Genomic DNA, 19680 nt, shown 5'->3' with positions numbered 1-19680 from the left:
AGAAAAAAAAAAAAAAAAAAAAAAAAAAAAAGAAAAGAAAAGAAGGACTGAGTTTGTAGCTCAGCACAGGCCCTAGGTTTAATCCTCACTGAAAGAAAAGCCAAAAAAACAAAAACCTAGTTTGCCCCCACATGTAATGTTCAGCACACGAGCAGGAGCAGATGGGACCGCATGTGCATGCCCCATCACCTGCCATTTTCGCTGCCTTTAACGAAGGACAAAAGTATATTATGTTTGCATCCGATGGGACCAGTCCAGTGAGAACCAAAACTTAACGTAGGAAAGAGAGGACGTGGTGGAGTGGGGTCTGTGTGCAGGTGAAGGGACAGGACTGAGGCCCAAGTGCAAGACTGCGTACACCAGGTCATCTGTGGAAAGAAGGGAGAGCAGGTGGCGCGTGTGCTCCAGTCTCCCGGTAGCAAGGAGAAAGGGGAGCTCTGAATCAATCGGCAGGGAGGATGCACCCAGCCGGAGGGAGACGGCACGGAAGGGGTCCAGGGGCACGCAAGCGCAGTAGAGCCGGACAGCACGGGTCCTTCTGGCTGGCTGCTTCGGGCATGCACGTGGGGCCTGTGCTCTTGTACTGTAAACTCGGTTCAGAGAATGCTTCCTCCAGAAGGTCTCCTGACCCAGACTAGGTCACACTCCTCCCTCACAACGCCGACCACAGGGAAACCAAACGTGTACTCTAATGTTTAGCTCTTCTCATCTCAACACCTGGGCTCTTGGGCAGAACTGTAATCATAGAGTTGAGAAAGGTCCTATAATTGCCACCGGTGCTGGTCAGTCGGCCTCGGTTTCCGAAATAGCCCCTCTCATCCCTGGGTGACAATAGACTGCCTCTTGCCACCATGGCCGACCTCACCTCAACCTACCTCCATCCCCACCCATCTCACCCCTGCACCCCTCACCCACCTCCTGCGCTCCAGCCTCCCACCCCCGCCCGCAGCACACCGCAGCACACCGCAGCGCTGATTCTGCAGCTTTAAGAGTCGGGTAGAAGCCGAGCCGGGCGGTGATTGGTGGTTTATTCTAACGGGGTATGATGACCTCATCCTCAACCAATGGTAGGGCTTTCCGGTGCCGGGCCCCGCCCCTGTCCAGTGGGCGAAGGCGGCAGTCTGCGGAGCACGCTACCCCTCCGGGCGGTGGCTGCCGGCGAGGTCTGGCCGGTGCGCTGAGCTCCAGGCTGTGGTGAGGACGGTGTTTGCTCGGTTCCTCCTCCATCTTCCCAGGTGAGGAGCCCTCTCCTCTCCCGGCCCCAGCCCGGCCTGCGCTGACCGTTCTCCCACGGGACAGTGCACCTTGAGTGCGGGGCACTGGAGGCTGCACGCGCGGCTTTCGGAGTCCTAGCCGGGACCCGGGCCTCTGACCGCAGAAACCAGCCGAGTTGGGCCAAGGTGCGTTCGAGCACAGGCCTCGGAGCTCGTGTCCTCTTGGGTTAACCCGAGCAGGGAGGGCCGGCTCCCTCCACCTGCTGGCTGCGTCCTGGCGGTTGCTCAGCTCTGCGCTGTCTTGGGATGCGGTCTCCTCCCCACTCTCCTTCCCTCTGCTCGTGCCTCGCTCACGGAGGCCTTGGCCGGCCCCTCCCCAGTGGCTGGCTCTGAGGCCGCCATGAGGTGCGAGCCCCTTCCTCTTCACAGCCACTGCTGTTATCTTTGGTCCTCTGTGTCACATTCTGCTGAGGGAGGACGGAGCCCTCCCCCACGAGAGGGCTGGGTCACCCTGCTCTCCTTAATCTGACTCTACCTAAGGTGGTGCTGACTGTGCCAGTTGCAGCCTCTTCTGCTCAGGTGCGTGAAGGCCCAGTTCTGTGCCAGCGGCGCGTTGGGGGATGGGGTCCTTACTCACTGACCATGCTGACCTCAGGACCAAGGGGAACAAAACAAAGCAGGGACAATCCATCTTGTTCTGGGAGAAGTGCCACTGGGCTGAACCCGAAAGATAAATAAGCCAAGTTCCCACCGGAGGAACAGGGAGAGAGAAACCGGAAGGAGGAGGACAATCTGAGGAGCAGCCTCTGAGCCCAGAGTGTGGCCTCCATTCCCCGACCTGTGCTAGACACGGGGTTTGTCCCGGATCACAGATCTCCTTGCTCTCCAGTGCCCAGTATGTAGGGTGTGCGCAAGAAATACTTGTTAAACTGAATTTGAATGGAAAGGAAAACAGCCCTACCCTGTGTTATTTGGTCATTCTGCCTTAGGAAGGACCTGGCTCACTGAATGGACCTAACCACATGGGCTTTCAGTCCTCCAGGCTTTGGAGGTGAATGTCAGTCTCCCAACGTTCTGTGGAGGCAACCGGGGTGCAGGCAGAGGTGGGGCTCCCAGCTGGGTCCTCCCTAATGCATTTGCTTGTTCCAGACCCCAGCCACAGGGAAGCCATGAGCCTGGTAGCCTGTGAATGCCTGCCTAGCCCAGGCCTGGAGCCCGAGCCCTGCTCACGACCACGATCCCAGGCCTGTGTTTACCTGGAGCAGATTCGCAGCCGGGTGGCTACAGGAGCACCTGACATGACCAAGTGTGACTACCTGGTGGATGCGGCCACACAGATCCGGCTGGCCCTGGAGCGTGATGTTAGCGAGGACTATGAGGCAGCCTTCAACCACTACCAGAATGGTGTGGACGTGCTGCTCCGCGGTGTACACGGTGAGGGCCAGGGCTGGGACAGCTGGGAAAAGGCCACTGTAGGGCTTGCCCAAAAGTCGTTTGCCAGTGGTGTCCTCTGCCCATCCATACTGGTGGGGACCAGTATGCTAGCAGCAGGGCCTCCATGGGCAATGATAACTAGCATTTATTAAGCAGCTCCAGGCATTGAGCCTCACAATAATAGAAATCATTGTTGTTTCATATAGTTACAAGAATATAAAAAAAATTTTTTTGAGCCAGGGTCTCACTTTGTTGCCCAGGCTGAGCTGGAACTCCTGGGGTCAAGTGATCCTCCTGCTTCAGCCTCCTGAGTGCTGGGACTACAGGTGTGTGCCACTATGCCCAGCAGGAACTTTTTAAAAAATTTTACTTTAAATTTTTTTTTTTATTTTTTAGTACCAGGGATCAAACTCAGGACCTTGCACTTTCGAGGCAAGGTCATCCTTGCTACACTGAGCTACATCCCCAGCCCAGGAACCTTCTTTTAAATACTCATTTTCCAGATGGAAAAACAGAGGTCTGGGCCAGTTAAATAGCTTGCCCAAAGCTCCACAGCTAGCAGGGGTACAGCAGGGGTTGGAATAGCTTTGGCAGCTTTGGCTGCTGGGACCTACTATATTCGACTGTCCCCAGCCTGGGCTGGGCTCTGTCCCCTGGGAATTTGCATTCTAGTTGATGGCACAGGGTTAGGTGGGTGACTGATAAGTTGATAATGACCAATTATAGTCCCCGGTGGGAAGAGCAATGAGGAGGGGATGAAAGAAGGGAAGAGGGAAACTGAGGCCAGGTTGGGGCAGCATGGGACATTTTCTGGAAGTGGAAATTTACATGTGTGCTGGAGAACAGAGGGTGGATTGTCCAGTGGAGGGCCCGGCTGTGTTCCAGAGAGAGGGGGAGGCTGCCAAGGTCCAGAGGAAGAGGGAGGCCTGTTCGGGCAGAGTGAGGCATTGACAAACTGGGGGAGAGGCAGCTCTAAGGCCAGTGTGAGACCCTGAGGGCCTTGTGGCCAGGCTGTGAGTAGGAGTCGACCTGACTTACTCCTCCTACGCACCTGCGGAAGAGATCCCTCCAAGTGTGGGCCACAGGCCTGTGCGGTGAATTCCTTTGTCCTCTGATCTGGTCTCCACCCTGGCCTTTTTTGCACTGGCATCTCAGATGGAGGAAGCAATGCTGTCTGGAAGCTTCTATCTCCTCTTCTAAAAAAAGAAACGACATGGACATCCCTGCTGTGCCCCTTCCCGATGGCATGACATGGAGTGACGAGCTGTCGACTCCTAGACATGACACCAGGGTCAGAGGTGTTCAGCAAGGTGATGGCTACCAACTGTAAAGTGCAGCTAGCTGAGGGGTGACCATGGCTCCCAGACGTCTCTCGCCATCTTTCTTCTTCCTCTGCCAGTCTCCCACGCAGAGCAGGGTTTGGGGACAGAATCTGCTGAAGCAGCCTCAGAAACGGGGCTCATCTGCTGTGGAGGGCAGAGGGTGGGTGATGGGAGCTGGCAGCTCAGCCCTCTGCCAAGGTCAGGGTTGGGGCAGGGTGGGCCTTGGTGACCTTCATCCCCCACAGTTGACCCCAACAAGGAGCGGCGTGAGGCGGTAAAGCTGAAGATTACCAAGTACCTGCGGCGAGCCGAGGAGATCTTCAATTGCCACCTGCAGCGGAGTCTGGGTAGCGGATCCAGCCCTGACACGGTGAGGGTACCCTCCTGGCTGAAGGAGGAGGAGGACTGTGAAGGGAGAGCACCAAGCACCCTCCCTACCCTACAGGGCCCTTACCTGGTGGTAGTGGAGAGCTAAATTGGCTATTGTCTTCGGGGTCCTCCCTCTCCTGCGCCCTCACAGCTCATTCTCAGACACCCCACTGAATCATCCCCAGTTCGGCCTCAGAGTTCAGCCTCATTCTGTTCTGCCCACCTGTACACTTACACCGCCCCCAACGAGGCTCCTGCCCGGTTAGTCAGGTGCTCACAACTTGTGCACACACTCACTGACAGCCTCTGACCCTGCTCCTGTTAGGAATGGGCTGGCCGCAAGCATTTGGAGCACCCGTATGCCCAGGAATGCATGTGTACGTGTGTGCCCAGGACCTTCCCAAGTGGCTTTTCCTAACCCAGTGGGCACGTGTACACACACTTCCCAGCATGTGCAGGCTCACACACGTGCCCTGCACATGCCCTGGGCTGGCACTGTCTCGTAGGCTGCCTTTCCCAGAAGCAGGCAGCTCGATGTCCTAGGCATGTTCCCCGAGCCCACATTTCCCACCCCTCATCCTAGGAACAGTGTGGCACCTGCAGATGGGGCTTTTGAGAGGGGGCTTCTGAAGCCCCGAGAGCTTTCTGGGTCTTGGGGGCTGGGTGGAGTCTGAGCATAGAGACAGCCTGGGCTGCCCTAGACCAGTGTGGGCCCCCACCAGCTAACGCCAACTCCTCACTCTGGTCTCACGTCTGAAGCGAGGCCTGCCTGGACCCCCTCTGCTCTCCTGGCAGCTCAGAGCCCTTGCCCACCGTCCCACAAGGCAGCCGGGGCGGAGAAGGGCTTGGGCCTGAGGCTGCCTGTGGCCCTGTCTCCCTCTGCAGGGTTTCAGCAGCCTACGGCTTCGGCCCATCCGCACACTGAGCTCTGCCCTGGAGCAGCTGCGGGGCTGCCGGGTGGTCGGGGTCATCGACAAGGTGAGTACATGGATGGGAGCATCGTGGGAGGGAGAGGCGTGGTATGACGGAAGGGGGACTGTAGCAGCTGTCGGCAGCCCTTCAGGGAGCGTGGGCCAGCCAGAGAGGAGAGCAGCCACCTCTCCTCACCCCCACCCCCACCCCAGCATGCAGTCAGGTCCTGGAGAGGCCAAGATGGGAAATGAGAAGAGGTAGGTGGCTCCCTTTCCCTGGCCCCAGAAACCACAAAGAAACCATGGGAGAAGCTGTGCCCTGCCCGCAGGCTCCCGCCCTGCCCTCACTGTATACCCCAGGACTGCAGCCCAGACTCTCTTCTCCCCATACACAGCCAAGAACTTCCTGAGGCAGAAATGTGCTCATCTCCAGAAACTTGTTCTGCAGTGAAGGGAGACAGCTACAGGCAGCCTCAGGCCCAAGCCCTCCTCAGCCCCGGCTGCCTCAGCTGCCTCGGCTGTCTTGTGAGGCTGTGGGCAGGGACTCTGGGCTGCCAGGAGAGCAGTGGGGGTCCAGGCAGGCCTCACCTCAGAAATGAGGCCAGAGTGAAGAGTTGGCTTTGGCTGATGGGGGCCCATTCTGGTCCAGGGTAGCCAGGCTGACCTTGTCTCTGGCATGTGCCATCTAGGGCTATGACAACTCTTCTCTTTCTTCTGGCAACTTCACAGTCATCCTGACCCATCTGGTACCCTTTCCCTTAATTCGGAGCAGACAGGAAGATGTACGATGCCTGAGTCCTTCCTGAGGAGCGCTTCCTACTAAAGGGGGATCATTGGGACAAACAGGTCAAATGAGAACTGAGCCAGTATCAGATTCTCCTCTGCCCCCAAGCAAGGGTTCCCTGAGTAGTCACTGAAACAGTTCTTTCCCAAACTGGCTATTTATCACAATCACTGAAGAACTTCCCTGAAATACACATGGCTGAACCCCACCCCAGACCTATGAAGTCACAATTTCTAGGGTTCAACCCAAGAATCTCATAAAATACCTATTAAATGACTTTGGTGGGTTGGGGCTCCATAGAGAAAAGGAGACCGATGTGTCTCCCCCCATGAAAGAGGGTGGGGTGCTGCTATGGGCAAGTCCCCTCACTGCTATGAGATTTGGTTCCTTCTCTAAAGTTGAGTGGGACTTCTCCCTCTAAGCTGGGGCGGGGGGTCTGGGAAGGAAAATAAAATAATTTTTGGGAAAGCCCTGGCACGTGCTAAGACATTTAATGCATGTTCGATGGCTCTCAGGGTGGTGACCACTGAGTAGGGAAGGGCAGGTTCCCATCCAGGCGGTGCTCCAGCGGCTCCTCCCAGGGCCCTGGAACAGGCCCCGGGCTGTCAGGGAAGGCCCGCCAGTTCCCATCTGCTGCACTGTGGCCACAGCCTGGCTTTGGCCAGGCACAGCCGCTCCCACGGACAGGCCGGGGAGGAGACAGACACCATTCTCTGAGTGAGAGTCCTGAACGCTGGTGTTACAAAGAAGGGGCTTCTGAGTTGAATAAGTTCGAGAAGCAGTGAGTTAAAGTTGCATTTTCTTTTTAATTATAGGAGCTCTCAGAACTTTTAGGATGCAAATATATACTGGGAGTCTCTGAGAGGTCTGAGGTCTGTGACACAGAATTCCCCCGATTTGATTAACCCCAGGATGCATGTTCACTGAGCATTTGAAACATCCATGGCTCCAAGACATGTGCAAATAGGAGGAAAGCACAAGTTAAGGCCATACCTAACTCTTCTGTCTTCAGGTTGCCCTGTTTCAATTTTTACTCTCTCTCTGGTACTCTTTTGTGGACTCAGCTCCCTCCTAAGATCCTATTTCCTTTTCCTGTGTCAGAAACAGAACTCTCCCCAAATTAGGAAATGTGCTAGGGCCACTAAGCCTGTTCTGTTCTTTTCTTTCTCTCTCTCTCTCTTTTTTTTTTTTTTTTTTGGATGCTGGGTGTTGAAGTCACTGCCTTTGCACTGACCTACATACTCAGCCCTTTTTATTTAATTTTTAATTTGAGATAGGGTCTCAGTCACTTAAGTTGCCCAGACTGGGCTGGAACTTGCAATCCTCCTGCCTCAGCCTCCCAAGGTGGTGGGGTTACAGGTATGTAACACTACACCTGGCCCCAGTGGGCCCACTCTACAGCTCTGCCCAGGCAGATCTGGGTGGCCTGCCAGTGTTGGCCACTGGCTTCCCTTGAGCCCAGAGGGGAGAACAGGGCTTGCTCGGGACAGTCTGCGTGCGGCCCAAAGCCATCCAGCTGTTGGGGTTGACTGCGCTGGATGTTGAGTCTCTAGGGACCAAAGAGATACTCCCAGGGTTAGGGGCAGCAGGGAGCAGGAAGCTGAGTGGATCAGAGGTGAAACAGGAGACCAGATATCCAGAGGTGTGGCCTCAGGGAGCCTGGGGCCTGGAAGATGTCATCCTCTTTTGGCTGATCCTCTTCAAGGAGACAGGCTCTGAGTTGGGCAAGAGGAAGAAAAAAGTCATCCAAGTCACTTCTTGTTTTTATTTTTTGGCTCAAACACAGGGGTGCTTTTTGGTTTTAATTGTTACCAGCATTTTAAACTGTGCAAATTTCATACAAAAGTCCAGATTTCCCGCTTCTTTTGGAAAATCAGATTTGGAAATGAAAGTTTGCATTCCCACGTGGCAGCAGCGGTCTGAGGACGGGCCACCCGTTTCACGTGGGACACAACCTCCCATCTCACCTGTCCCCTTCGGCGGCAGCACTCCACCTTCCTCACACATTGTGCCCTGGGGCCTTTGAGTATGAGAACCTGTTTGAAGGTTTTGGACTTGCTTGCCTGATGAGAGATTCCTCCTAGGGCTTAGATAATCTGGGCATCTTTAAAGAAAGGGTTTTATTGTATTTCACCAAAGTTTTAATTGTCTGTGAGTCAGAAGAACATAGTGGGCTTCTTTTTTGAAAAAGAAAAGAGTCACCTTTTTAACAAAGGTATAAGTTACAAGACTCACCTGACGTTAGTGATGGATGTTGTCATTTATCAAGCATTAAGTTCTCACAGCCACTGTGGGGATAAGAAGCATTAGGTTGTGCTGTCAACACAGTTGTTACTAGTCACATAAGACTGTTTGCTTTAATAGGCAAACAGTATCCTGTGGAAGCTGGGCAGGGTGGTGCGTGTCAGTAAACCCAGCACTCAGGAGGCTGAGACAGGAGGATTGCTGTGAGTTGGAGGCCAGCCTGAGCTACGTAGCGAGATCTTGTCTCAAAAAAGAAAAAAATGGTATTCTGTAGCCACATTTCAAGGGCTCAATAGCCACATGAGGCTACACTTGACCTTAGCCAAAAGCCTGAGAAGTGATTGCCATATGAAGCGAAGGACAATGCACAAGTACATCTTTTCTACAGAAGAACAGAAAATTCTGTTGAATGGTGCTGCATTTTAATAATTGTCTTACAGAGAATGAAGCTGAGGTTCCTGGAGGTCAAGCACTAGGTAGTGTTCAGTCCTCCCAGCAACTAAGCAAAAGATTTTTTTGTTTAGTCGCATTAGTGGGAAAATGCCTCTCTGCTGCCCTTTTGAGATACAATGAAGAGAAAGGAGTTTAAAACTGAAGAAAACAAAAACCTCATCACCATAGCTAACTCCAGGATAATCACTGTCAGTGTTTAGGTCTAATTCCTTCTAGGTAAATAGTTAGGTTTTAATGTATTTTTAAAACAGTTCTTTTGATGTAGGGGTCAAGTTGTATTTCTGGCTTCCCCAACCTTCCACAGCTGGTTTTCGGACTATAGATGAGAGGTTCTGCTCAGGACAAGGTGGTGGGGAATCCCATTTGGCAACAGATGGTGGGGAATTATCTGGGGTGTCAGGGCTTGTGGGAAACTCTGGTCTCTGAAACGACCCCGTGGTTTTCTGTCTTTCCCTTTTCAAACATTTCTCAAATGTGGTCAAGGAGCCAGGACCGGGCTGGGTTCATCTCTGGCTGATGGAGGGGAGACCTCTGGTGGTTGAGAGAAACACCTGCCTTTTGAGGTTGGAAGGGCCAGGTGATCATCCAGTCCACTACGGCTTTCCTCTTACGGATGATGGGGAACCGAGGCCAAGAGGGGAGGCCCTCACCAAGGTCACCTGGTTGTGCCCCCAGTTGCAGGGAAGTGGGCCAGGCTCAGCCTCACTACCCCCTTTTTAGCAGTGGGACCATACGTAGGCATTATCACCTTTGAACCTCAATTTCTTCATCAATAAAATGGGTCTCTAGTAACTCTCACGAGTAGGGTTGTGGAAATAAAATGACCTATGTAAATTGCTTAGCACAAAGCACTTTATAGCCAACATTGGCTCCTTCTACAATGATACTGGTGGTAATTGCTATGCACGATGAGGGTTTATTCTCGAGTTATCTGCTTTACACATACACACACACACACTGACCCTCTGAAGGAGGTATTGCTGTGACCCCTTTCTGTAATGAAGAGAATCAGGGTTCCAAGAATGACTTGAATAGCCTTCCCACCCTCATCACCTCTACACTAACCTGGGGCTCTCTCATTCGTGGCCTGAACAAACCAATGACATAATTCGTGTTTGGTAGTTAAGAAAATCAGTCCACTCACCCAAGCTCTAAACCCAGTACCCTTTTCTCTGCCCCAGTCCTATACTGCATGGCAGGCCTGCAGCCAGGTGGCCCCAGAAACACCAGGATGCTGTCTTGCTTTCACATGCCCTGCATCTGGGCTGAATCCTGTGCCTTCCTGTCCTGACACATCCATATGCCTCCCTTACCCCCTTCTACAGCTGGGCCCAGTCCTGCCTTCCCCAGTGAGTCAAGGGCCCAACTTTAAACCAAACCCAGCAACAGGCAGAGCAGTGACTGTAACCAAAACCAGCATGAGAAGGAGGTGGTTGGCTGCTCCCCGAAGATAGCTCCAGAGAGGGATGATAATTTTTTGTTTGTTTTTTGGGTACCGGGGATCAAACTCCGGTCCTTGCCCTTGCAAGGCAGGCGGTGGAACCACTGAGCTAAATCCCTGGCCCCAAGGGATGATGATTGATTGAGACAGTTTCTGCTCTATTGTCCAGATTGGCCTTGAACTCCTAGGCTCAAACAATCCTTCTGCCTCAGCTCTCAAATAGCTGTCACATAACCACGACTGGCTTAGAGAATACTTTATTTAGAAAGAAGGGGATGCAGCAGGGTGGGGTGAGGGAAGAGACTCAAAGCAGGGTTCCAAGCCCGTGCAAGGCTCAACCCACACAACCTAGATCTGAATTCAGAGCCTCAGCATCCTCACTTGTGAAACAGGGACCAGAGGATGTGACACCCTCAGACTCTGCAGGATTATGGGCCCTGGCCAAGGTCTGGGGTGAGAGGTAGATTTATCTCTCTCTGTCTTTGGGCCAGTGGGACCTGGACGTGTGGGCAGGGGAACGGAGGCGAATTGAGGGTTCCCCAACCCCATCATCGGTGCTGTGGGCCAGGTGCCATGCATGTGTGAAGTGCCTCCTACAGAGGGCTGGGAATATGTCTGGGCTTTATGGCCCCTGCTCTTCTGGAGCCCACAGTCCAGGACGACACAGGAAATTCGACCCACTGTGTTAAGGCTCCCTTGAGGGTGAGTCCAGAGAGCACTGGAGCCCCAGAAGCTGGAGGAAGTAGCACTGGGCTGAGACCTACAGGTCTAACACGGGCAGGGAGCAGAACAGGATAGATGTTGGCTCGGGGCCAGGGTTATACTCCAGAGGCCACCAGATTCTGGCCTCCCCGCCCTAGCCCAGGAGTGACTCAGCCTAGTGGAAGAGCCAGGAAACTCGCATGTGCCTTGACCCCTGCCATCTGGACTTACTTTGGCAGGTGCAGCTGGTGCAGGATCCAGCAACTGGAGGGATCTTCGTGTTGAAGGCAGGTGCCATCCTACCCCTGCCATGCTGCATTCCCTTTGGGACTTTCTCAAGGGAACCCCTTCCCCAGAATGTGCATATGGAACCCACGTGCCCTCCATATCCAAAAGCTGCTTGTTCTGACTCTAAGCCCCCGCCTTCAGGACAGACAGACACATACACGATGCAAATTCCCCCTTGTCTGTGAGGGTGGAGGACCTGGATTCCATGGGGGAAAGAGCCAGGCCAAGAACTGGTAGAAGCAGTTGCTCCTTGGAATGGCTCCCACCTCTCATCTGGGTGCAGCTGAAGCCAGAGCTAGGGTGTCCCCTCGCAGCGGCAGCCTCTGGCCTGGCCACAGCTGACCTGCTTGCCCCATCCCCTCCCAGAGCCTGCCCAGGTGCCATGTGGCAAGCCAGGAGCGGCTGACTGTCATCCCACATGGGGTCCCGTACATGACGAAGCTGCTACGGTACTTTGTGAGTGAAGACTCCATCTTCTTGCATCTGGAGCATGTGCAAGGTAAGGGATCCTGGGGGTTCGCTGTCAGCTCCTCAAGCCTTTAGGGTATTGTCCTTAAAATGCTGAGCCCAGAGGAGGGGGATGGCTTGGACCAGATGAAAATAGCAGACTGGGGATCCAGTCTTCCTGGAGGCTGGTGGCAAGAAAAGGCTGTCATGGTTCTGTGTGGTGTCAAGGGAGCAGGGATGTCTACATCCTATGCAGACAAGAGAGCATTTGTACAGCTGTCTCCCTTGTCACCGTTTCCTCTAGTCTTCGGCTCTTTTCATTTTCCTGGCTTGTGTTCACTCTTCAAAGTGGCTATACAACAAAATGGTATTAACCAAAGCTATAAGGACCAAAAGCGGGCCATACAGCAGAGAGTTATGATTATTATTTATTTATTTTTGGTACGGGGATCGAACTCGGGTCCTTGTGCTTGCAAGGCAGGTGGTGGAACCACTGAGCTAAATCCCCGGCCCTGATAGTTATGATCATAATGAGGTACATCCCTGGGTTGTGAATACAGTCATTGTATGATCCATGCCCAGCCTTTAAGTTTTGTTATGCTATCCTCCCTAAACGAAAAACAAAAAAGCAATTATATTGAATACTGGTGAACCCCTCCCAAATACGTCACATCTCCATGGAGGTTAAGCGTCTGTGGAGTGCAGGCTGTAGGTGGGTCGAGGGGAGGGAAGTAGGTGTTTTAGGTTGAAGGGTGAAAGGTGAGGAAACTGAGCAAGGCAGGACCCCTGGATGGCGGAGGAGCCATGTCAAGATGGAAGGGAGGTCAGAGCAGGGCCGGGCCTGGTGTACATACCCTTCTCTTTTCCCATGCTTGCTCCCTCTGCCTGGCCCAGGAGGCACCCTCTGGTCCCACCTGCGCTCCCAGGTGCACCCCCAGCATTCTGGCCTCAGGTCTGGCTCCACTCAGAAGACAAGGGCCCAGCTAGACACCTGCCTCGGCCTCCTGACCCCAGCACGGCTCCCCCAGGGCCACACCTTCAAGCGGGAAAGAATCCCTGTGGAGCATCCTCGAACTTCTCAGAGCCTTCCCCCAGCCACCCCAGCCAGGGAGGCCCTGTCCCTCAGGCCCCAGGGAAAGCCTGAATGTGAATCCATATCCAGGACCAGTGCTTCCTGCTCCTCGGACCTCACAAAAGCCTCAAGTGGTCCATTGCACCTGCAAGCCAGGCGGGCTGGCCAGAGCTCGGACACTGGGCTCCCCCAGGGGCTCCCTTGGGTTCGTGAGGGGGCCAGCCGGGTACTGGGGGGCTGTGGCCAAGGCAGAGGTCATAGCCCCCCAGCAGTGGACAGGTCAAGTGTGGTGTGTGGCGGGGCTGTCTGGAGTGTGAGGGAGGAGCAGGTGAAGCAGTGGGCAGCTGAGATGCTGGTGGCACTGGAGGCGCTACATGAGCAAGGGGTACTGTGCCGGGACCTCAACCCCCGGAACCTGCTCCTGGACCAGGCAGGTAGGACCCTGACCACACTGCCCCTGCCTGGGAGGCCCCCAGGTCAAGGGGACCTCTGATGTTACATGCCACTTCCCCCTGCCTCCATCTGACCTTTCACACAGGACTCTACCTGTGTCTAGCTTGCTTTTGCCCATGTGTCTAAGGAACATCCCATGATCTTTGGGCCCCCCACGGCCACGCCCTTAGGTAGATTCTGCCAACACAGCCCTTGGCTCTGCCCTGCCACTGTCAGGGGAAGCCCTGGAGCTGCCTCTCCCATGCCAGCTGCTCAGTGATGCTCTCCTCACACACTCCCCTCCCCCATTCTTTCTACTCACACTGGACGAGAAGGTCACATCCGGCTTACATATTTTGGCCAGTGGTCAGAAGTGGAGCCACAGTGCTGCAGGGAGGCTGTGGACCGTCTATACAGCGCCCCAGGCAAGAAGGGGACCTTAGATCTTGGGTGCCTTTGTGTAGGTTGAGCCTGGGGGCTGAGCATGACAGCATGGATCGTGTCTGACAGGGTGAGGAGAATGGAGGGGGCCTCTTGGGTGAGGCAGGGCTGTGTGTTCTTCCTGCAGAGGTGGGTGGGATCGCTGAGCTGACTGAAGCCTGTGACTGGTGGAGCTTTGGCTCGATACTGTATGAGCTGCTGACAGGAATGGTGAGTAGCTGGGCAGGGTGTAGAGCCGTGGTGGGTGTCCGAGTGCGGGACGCAAGGTTTAGTGCATAGTGTCTGGGCAGAAACTGCCTGTTTCTCTAAGACCTGGTCCTTGGGGTGGATGTCCTGCCAGCACACAGGCCACAAGGCATCAGAGATACAGAAGTCATTCCCACCAGGCCATGGGCACAGCACCCCCACCACACTAGGGCCATAGCTAATGCGACTCAACTTTTGTGAAAGTAAGAGTTGGGATAGTTGGGAAAGGTTTCTAGAAGAGAGCACCTGGGCCTAGGTTTAGGCAGGGTAGGATCTGACACAGCCCTCTTTCCTTGCAAGTCCCCCAGGTCATCCCCCTAACCTCCTCTCCCCACTGCTCATCCTCCACCCGTAACCCCCAGACCTTAGCTGAAGGAGAGTCGCCACTGCCCTGCCCAGAGCTCCTGCTTCCCCTGCACACCTTCTTCCTCAGGACAGTTCTGATCTCTGGCTCCTGCATGGGCTCAGTGCTGCATCTGGACCCAGTTAGGCTGGGAAGCAAGAGCCTGGCTAAATTGCAGGATGTATGAGGTGTGACCTGATGTCCAGGTCTTACCAGTCCCTCCTTGTTCCCTCCTACTTTTGTCCTATCTCCCAGGCCCTCAGAGACCTGGCTAAAAGTAACCCCCTGCATGGCTTTCCTGGTCTCTCAGAACCTCCGCTGCCCAAGGCTACTGACTTCCTTGCCCTCAGACAGACCCTCTGCTCTGCCAAGCTGCATCTGTGGGTGTGGAATGGTCTTACTTCTGTTGGCACAGGGGCAACACACCACGGCCAATGTCAAATGAATAGCAGCCCTCAGAGGCTTTTCTGTAAGGAGACAAATTTCAGTGCTGTTCCCTGATCAAAAAACCTAAGATCCATGCTTCTAACAAGCTTGCATTGCAGCCAGAGGGACCTTGGTTCAAACCCTGAACTCAGCACAAGCCCCTTTCCTCGGAGGCTGCTTGTTTTTAGTAGATGTCAGGGATCTAGCATGTCTGGTACGCAACGGATCCTAAGCAAAGGTAGCCACATCACCATCATGCCTGTGGAATGTGACTCAAGTGCAGAGAAACACTTTTGGCTACACCAGGAGTGTAGACCTTCCTGGGGTTGCCTCCTCAAAGTTCCTTCTTGTGTCCTCCCAGGCACTGTCCCAGAGCCACCGTTCAGGATTCCAGGCCCATACCCAGCTCCAGCTGCCGGAGGAGCTTAGTTACCCAGCAGCCTCCCTGCTGACTGAGGTGAGGTACAGCCTGGCTTAAAGGCGACTTCTTGGCCTATGGGTGGGGGCGAGAGGACCAGGGATGGACAGACTCTCCATAACCATGTTTGTGAGCTGTAGGTGCTGAGTGGGTGTCAAAGGGTTTCTATAATTCAGTAGCAACCACCAATGTCCTCCCAGGGAAAATGGGTTTGTGAGCTGTTTGGGGGAGAGCCCCCCAGGGCCCCTGTGAGTGGAGCCCCTGTAGGTGGGCCCCTGCTGCTGCAGTGGGGATGGCGAAGGCCTGCCAGGGAGCTGACCTACCTCTCCCTGCAGCTGCTGCAGTTTGATCCTGTGAGGCGCCTGGGGGCCAGAGGAGGTGGCGTCAGCAAACTCAAGTCCCACCCCTTTTTCAGTACCATCCAGTGGAGCAGACTGGTGGGGTAAGAGGGGCAGAGTGGGCAATGGAAAACCACTGGCCTGTTCTGGGTCTCCGCCTCCTATTACCCACGGCTGGTCCCTCTGATCAGTGAGCTTCAGGCCTTTCCTGCTCAGCTCCATTCGGGCCTCAGAAGCAATTACTGCCACTGTTCCAAGAGGAAAAGCTACAAGGGAAGGACAGCAAGGCTCACCCTTTCCACCCATGACAACAGATAAGACACCCATTGAGGATGTACCTAGTTAACTCCTACAGACCTACCACATTCAAGGGTACCGCTTTCTGTCGCACTAGCTCTGAACTGACCACCTGCTGAGCCTACCTCAAGGTTTTGTGACACATTCACTGCCACGCTGTGCCCCACTTTGGACATCTCTGGAGACTGGTCTCAGGAGACTGATCCACTAGCTCAGTGGACCCAAACCAGGGCTGTCCTGGCCTAGTTGTGACGAGTGGCCTGTTTGCACCAGAGGCTGTCCCCCAGGGACAAATCTGGAGAGTGGGGTGGGTGGGGGAGAGATGATGCACTCTCCACTCCTGCCCAGAACCCCTATCTTAAAAATTCAGACTTTAGAGAGCAAAAAAGGGGAGGGGGGAAGAAAGGCACAATTTTGCCACTGAGAGCAAGTGTGAAGAGAATATAGAGCTTCCTTCCTCAGCTAGCCCATCTGTGTCAGGAGAACCTGGCCCACTGGCTGAAGGAGCTAAGGCAGGTCATGCTGATTAGGATTTCCCTCTCAGATCTCTTCACCTTTCTGCATTTGGGTCTCAAGGTTCTACTCAATTCACTGACCACTGTGACCTCACCCTCTTTCCGAATGACATGACAAAACATGGAACAATTACTTACACTTTGAATTAGAAGCAAGATGCTTCTAGTCTCTAAAGAACTGGGATAATTGGGTACCTCAAAGACAACTTCTCCCCAGGACTCATCTATCATTGTGGTGTGGCATTGAGACAAACTTCACTACTCCTCTGCCCCCAGCTCCTTCCTCAGTCTCCAACACCACCAAGGTGGAGCCTCTGTGACAGGTTTGAGTCAGGCTCTGAAAGCCCAGCTCTCCCAGACTTGTGTCCCAAGAGACCAACTGTGAGCAGAGGACAGGGGAAAGCATAGTCTAAGGCCAACTCCCTCTGGTCTGTTTTGGCTGTCCCTGGGGTTTCCCCATTCCCCAATAAAACCTGTTCTTCAGTGGTGTCCTTGCATCATTAATGCAGTGTCACCAGCCAGAAGGTCGAGATTCAAAGCTCCCCTAGGTGTGTTCAAGAGTGGGCTTGGGGCTTGTTAGAAAGTAGTTTGTAGGGCCGGGGATGTAGCACAGTGGTCCCGTTGCTGCCTGCCTAGCAAGCGCAAGGACTCGAGTTCGATCCCCAGTACCAAAAACAAGTAGTCTGTGCCCCTACAGAGCAGCCTCAGGGGAAATAAATGGTGGTATTGGGGGTACCGGGCTCTATGAGAAGAGGAAGTAGGTAGGGGTGATGGCACATGCCTATAATCCCAGCATTTGGGAGGCTAACGCAGAGGTATAGGGTGAGAACTTGCCTCAAAAAATAAAACAAAAAGCCCCATGTAGAGGTACATGATCCCAACAATGAATGTAACTATACTGTATCCCTAAAATGTACCAATAAACTCAATAAAATTAATAAATTAATAAAAAAAAATAAAACAAAAAGCCCCATGTAGAGGTACATGATCCCAACAATGAATGTAACTATACTGTATCCCTAAAATGTACCAATAAACTCAATAAAATTAATAAATTAATAAAAAAAAATAAAACAAAAAGGGCCCAGTGCCTCAAAAGCACAAGGTCCTGAGTTTGATCCTGGTACCAGGAAAAAAAAAAGCAGGAAGTCATGGTGCCTAGGTGGGGCACTAGTTTAATCTTCAGGGACTCCTTGGAAGGTGGTAGCTCCTGAGAAAATTGAGCCCCTAACAGCCTACTCAGTGCCTATTAGAGCCAGCCTCCTATCTTTTCCTCCTGCTGTTACACTCCCAAGTCAGGCCAGGCCACTTCCAACCAGAAGTGCAAGACACTTCTGGGCATCATCCAGGTAACACATGCAGTACATATGGCTCTATTAGGCCTTCCATTTAGAATACTGTTGTCCCAGCCCTAACAGGCTTAGGCTGACCTTTCAAGAAAATGGAGCTAAAAAAAAAAGAAAAGAAAATGGGGCTGCCTTACAGGTTTACTAGAAAATTAAAGCTTTGACACCAAGGCCTAGACCTGATAGACATTCTAAAATTCTTTTACAAGCCCCATTTGTTTCTTTTCCCCCTATTTACAAGCTATAGTTTCACTCTCTAGGACCTTCTTTCTTCTCCATAGGATGGGCTCATGTTAAGCCAATCAGCAGACAAGGACTCTGGAAATACAGGCTGCAGTTAGAGTTGGACCATTACCATGCCTGTCACCTGCAGTCAGTCTAGGTTAGCTACCAGTGTTGTCCACTGACCCTCACACATTCCTGCTCATAGATGACCCTCATTTGTTTATACTGACCTGGAGCACTTTGGTACACACATGATCAGACCCAAGTGAAATTTTGAGATGTCCCATCTCTCCATCCCAAAAGTAATGCAAGCCCCCACAAAAGGAAAGCTGTCTGGTGGCATTCTGAGGGGACTTGGTAAAACCAGTCTTCCTTTCTAGTCTGATTCTTGGCTCATGGGGTTCCCCAACAGAAATCTGGGGTCTTAAGAGAAAAGCATACTTTCTCAGATGGCAGAGAGGGTTCCACCTTCTGTTGTATTACTACAGTGGTAACATCAAAAGCACAGGACTCCACAGGATAGCCCACAGGGCATTAAGTGGCTTTCAAAGCTAATGACACTCATTGGTACAGCAGTGGACACTTGTACCTCAGTAACCAAAAAGAGCACAGATGCAGGAACCCTGTTTGAGAATATTTGCCCTTTAATTTTCATTCAAAATCAGTTTCTTTAAATATTTTAGTTACAAGCTCTGCATGGTGAAGACAGAGTAGCAGATGCTGCAGGCACTCAGTACTGGCTCTTCCCGCTCCCCTCCCCCCAGCCTTGCCTCTTGGCTCAAGATTAAAAAGGGCCCTGCACTAATGGCTCCATGTCAAATGCCAGCAGTCTCAGGCCTGGATGCAGCAGATACAAAGCCATAAAGCCCAGCAGCTTCCATGACACGATACTTGCATTCAACCATACTCCAAGGAATTCCAATGACTGCCCAGACCCAAAGTGCAGCAACTGAGATGACAGCCACTTCACCACCGGGCACTGACACCTTGGGGCTGGTTCCCACCACATTCATCCTCCCCTAGACCTGTGTCCTTGCAGGCCACATGAGGAAAAAAGAGAACATCTCAGTCTACAAATTGGTTTACAACTTGAACTTTTCAGCTCAGGTCAATCTGAGCTGGTCACAGATGCCCCCACTCCCAGACTCAACATCACTGTGACCAGACTCCCCTCCACTGCCTCGATGTGCTAGCTTCTGCTGTAAACAAAAATGTACTAGAACAGCTCCTAGCAGCCTAGAAGGGTTGGCGTAACCACAGTTATGTATGAGTATGCCAAAATGAGTCTTCCTGGTGTGAGCCAATGACGTGAGAATGGGGGGCAGGCCTGGGTTCTGCTCCCATCTATGATCACAATATGACCTCACAGGCACCCTCTCCTCCCACTGAGCATTCCCCCACCCCCAGTTCCCCTGGCCTGTGCTTCCTGGAAGAGGTAGAAGAGGCATCTTGAAGTCACTAACAACGGAAAATGGAGCCATTTAAGAAGCAAAGCAGCACCTCTTCACCTGTGTTCAATACCTCCACACAGGTGGCATCAAGTGAGAATGTGTATAGCCGGAAAAGATGCTGCTGTGAGCTTGGGAGGCACAGTACCCTCCCTAGACATCTCTGGAGAACACTTTCCAAAGATGGAAACTGTCATATGGTCCCCAGTGGTTTCCCTATGGCATACTGGCAATGGGGAGAAGCAAAATCATTTTTTGCAGAGGGCTAATGAAAGAAAAGCATGAATACTAATGAGCATCCATTAAGGTTCTCTCTCAAGCCTAAGCAAATAAGATACTGGAAGGCAAGAGAGGATTTAAGAGTGAGAGAACCTGGAAGGGATAACAAGAGAAGACTTATGACTGCTGGTTACATAGTGCCCTGGCTTCCTTGCTTGAGGCCAATAGCATGTGCCTGCCTGTCACCAGGCTAACTTGGGACCCATGGGGGACAGGGAGAAGTCTGTTTTTCAGTTGCTGCATGA

The 19680-nt window shown here is 53.0% G+C and overlaps 1 protein-coding gene across 7 annotated transcripts; it reads left to right on the top strand.

Moving 5' to 3' along the window:
• Positions 1 to 1027: 1027 nt before the first annotated feature.
• Positions 1028 to 16250, top strand: Rps6kl1 (ribosomal protein S6 kinase like 1). Of its 7 annotated transcripts, none has more exons than XM_010645509.2 (13): positions 1032 to 1235; positions 1755 to 1793; positions 2204 to 2265; positions 2364 to 2648; positions 4216 to 4340; positions 5225 to 5317; positions 11114 to 11161; positions 11529 to 11661; positions 12504 to 13115; positions 13449 to 13538; positions 13682 to 13764; positions 14931 to 15026; positions 15323 to 16250. In XM_010645509.2, the coding sequence occupies exons 3-13, from the start codon at positions 2223 to 2225 to the stop codon at positions 15431 to 15433; spliced, it is 1719 nt and encodes a 572-aa protein (XP_010643811.1). In that variant the 5' UTR covers positions 1032 to 1235; positions 1755 to 1793; positions 2204 to 2222; the 3' UTR covers positions 15434 to 16250. The 7 variants fall into 7 exon arrangements, 6 of the variants coding, with proteins under 6 accessions (XP_010643811.1, XP_010643810.1, XP_010643812.1 ...); XM_010645508.2 differs by having other exon boundaries at positions 1644 to 1793; XM_010645510.2 differs by lacking the exon at positions 1755 to 1793.
• The last annotated feature ends 3430 nt before the right edge of the window (positions 16251 to 19680 follow it).

Source organism: Fukomys damarensis, unplaced genomic scaffold (genome assembly GCF_012274545.1).
Source record: "Fukomys damarensis isolate Sample0158 unplaced genomic scaffold, DMR_v1.0_HiC HiC_scaffold_21, whole genome shotgun sequence".
Lineage (NCBI taxonomy): Eukaryota > Metazoa > Chordata > Mammalia > Rodentia > Bathyergidae > Fukomys > Fukomys damarensis.
Note: the sequence above shows the minus strand (reverse complement) of the source record. Positions and strands in the feature narration are given on the sequence as shown.

Coding starts and splice junctions, on each gene's coding strand:
- Rps6kl1 (XM_010645510.2), top strand. CDS start 2,223: ATGGACCTAACCACATGGGCTTTCAGTCCTCCAGGCTTTGGAG. Junction 5,318..11,113: donor TGGTCGGGGTCATCGACAAG/GTGAGTACATGG, acceptor TTACTTTGGCAG/GTGCAGCTGGTGCAGGATCC. Junction 11,662..12,503: donor GCATCTGGAGCATGTGCAAG/GTAAGGGATCCT, acceptor TGCCTGGCCCAG/GAGGCACCCTCTGGTCCCAC.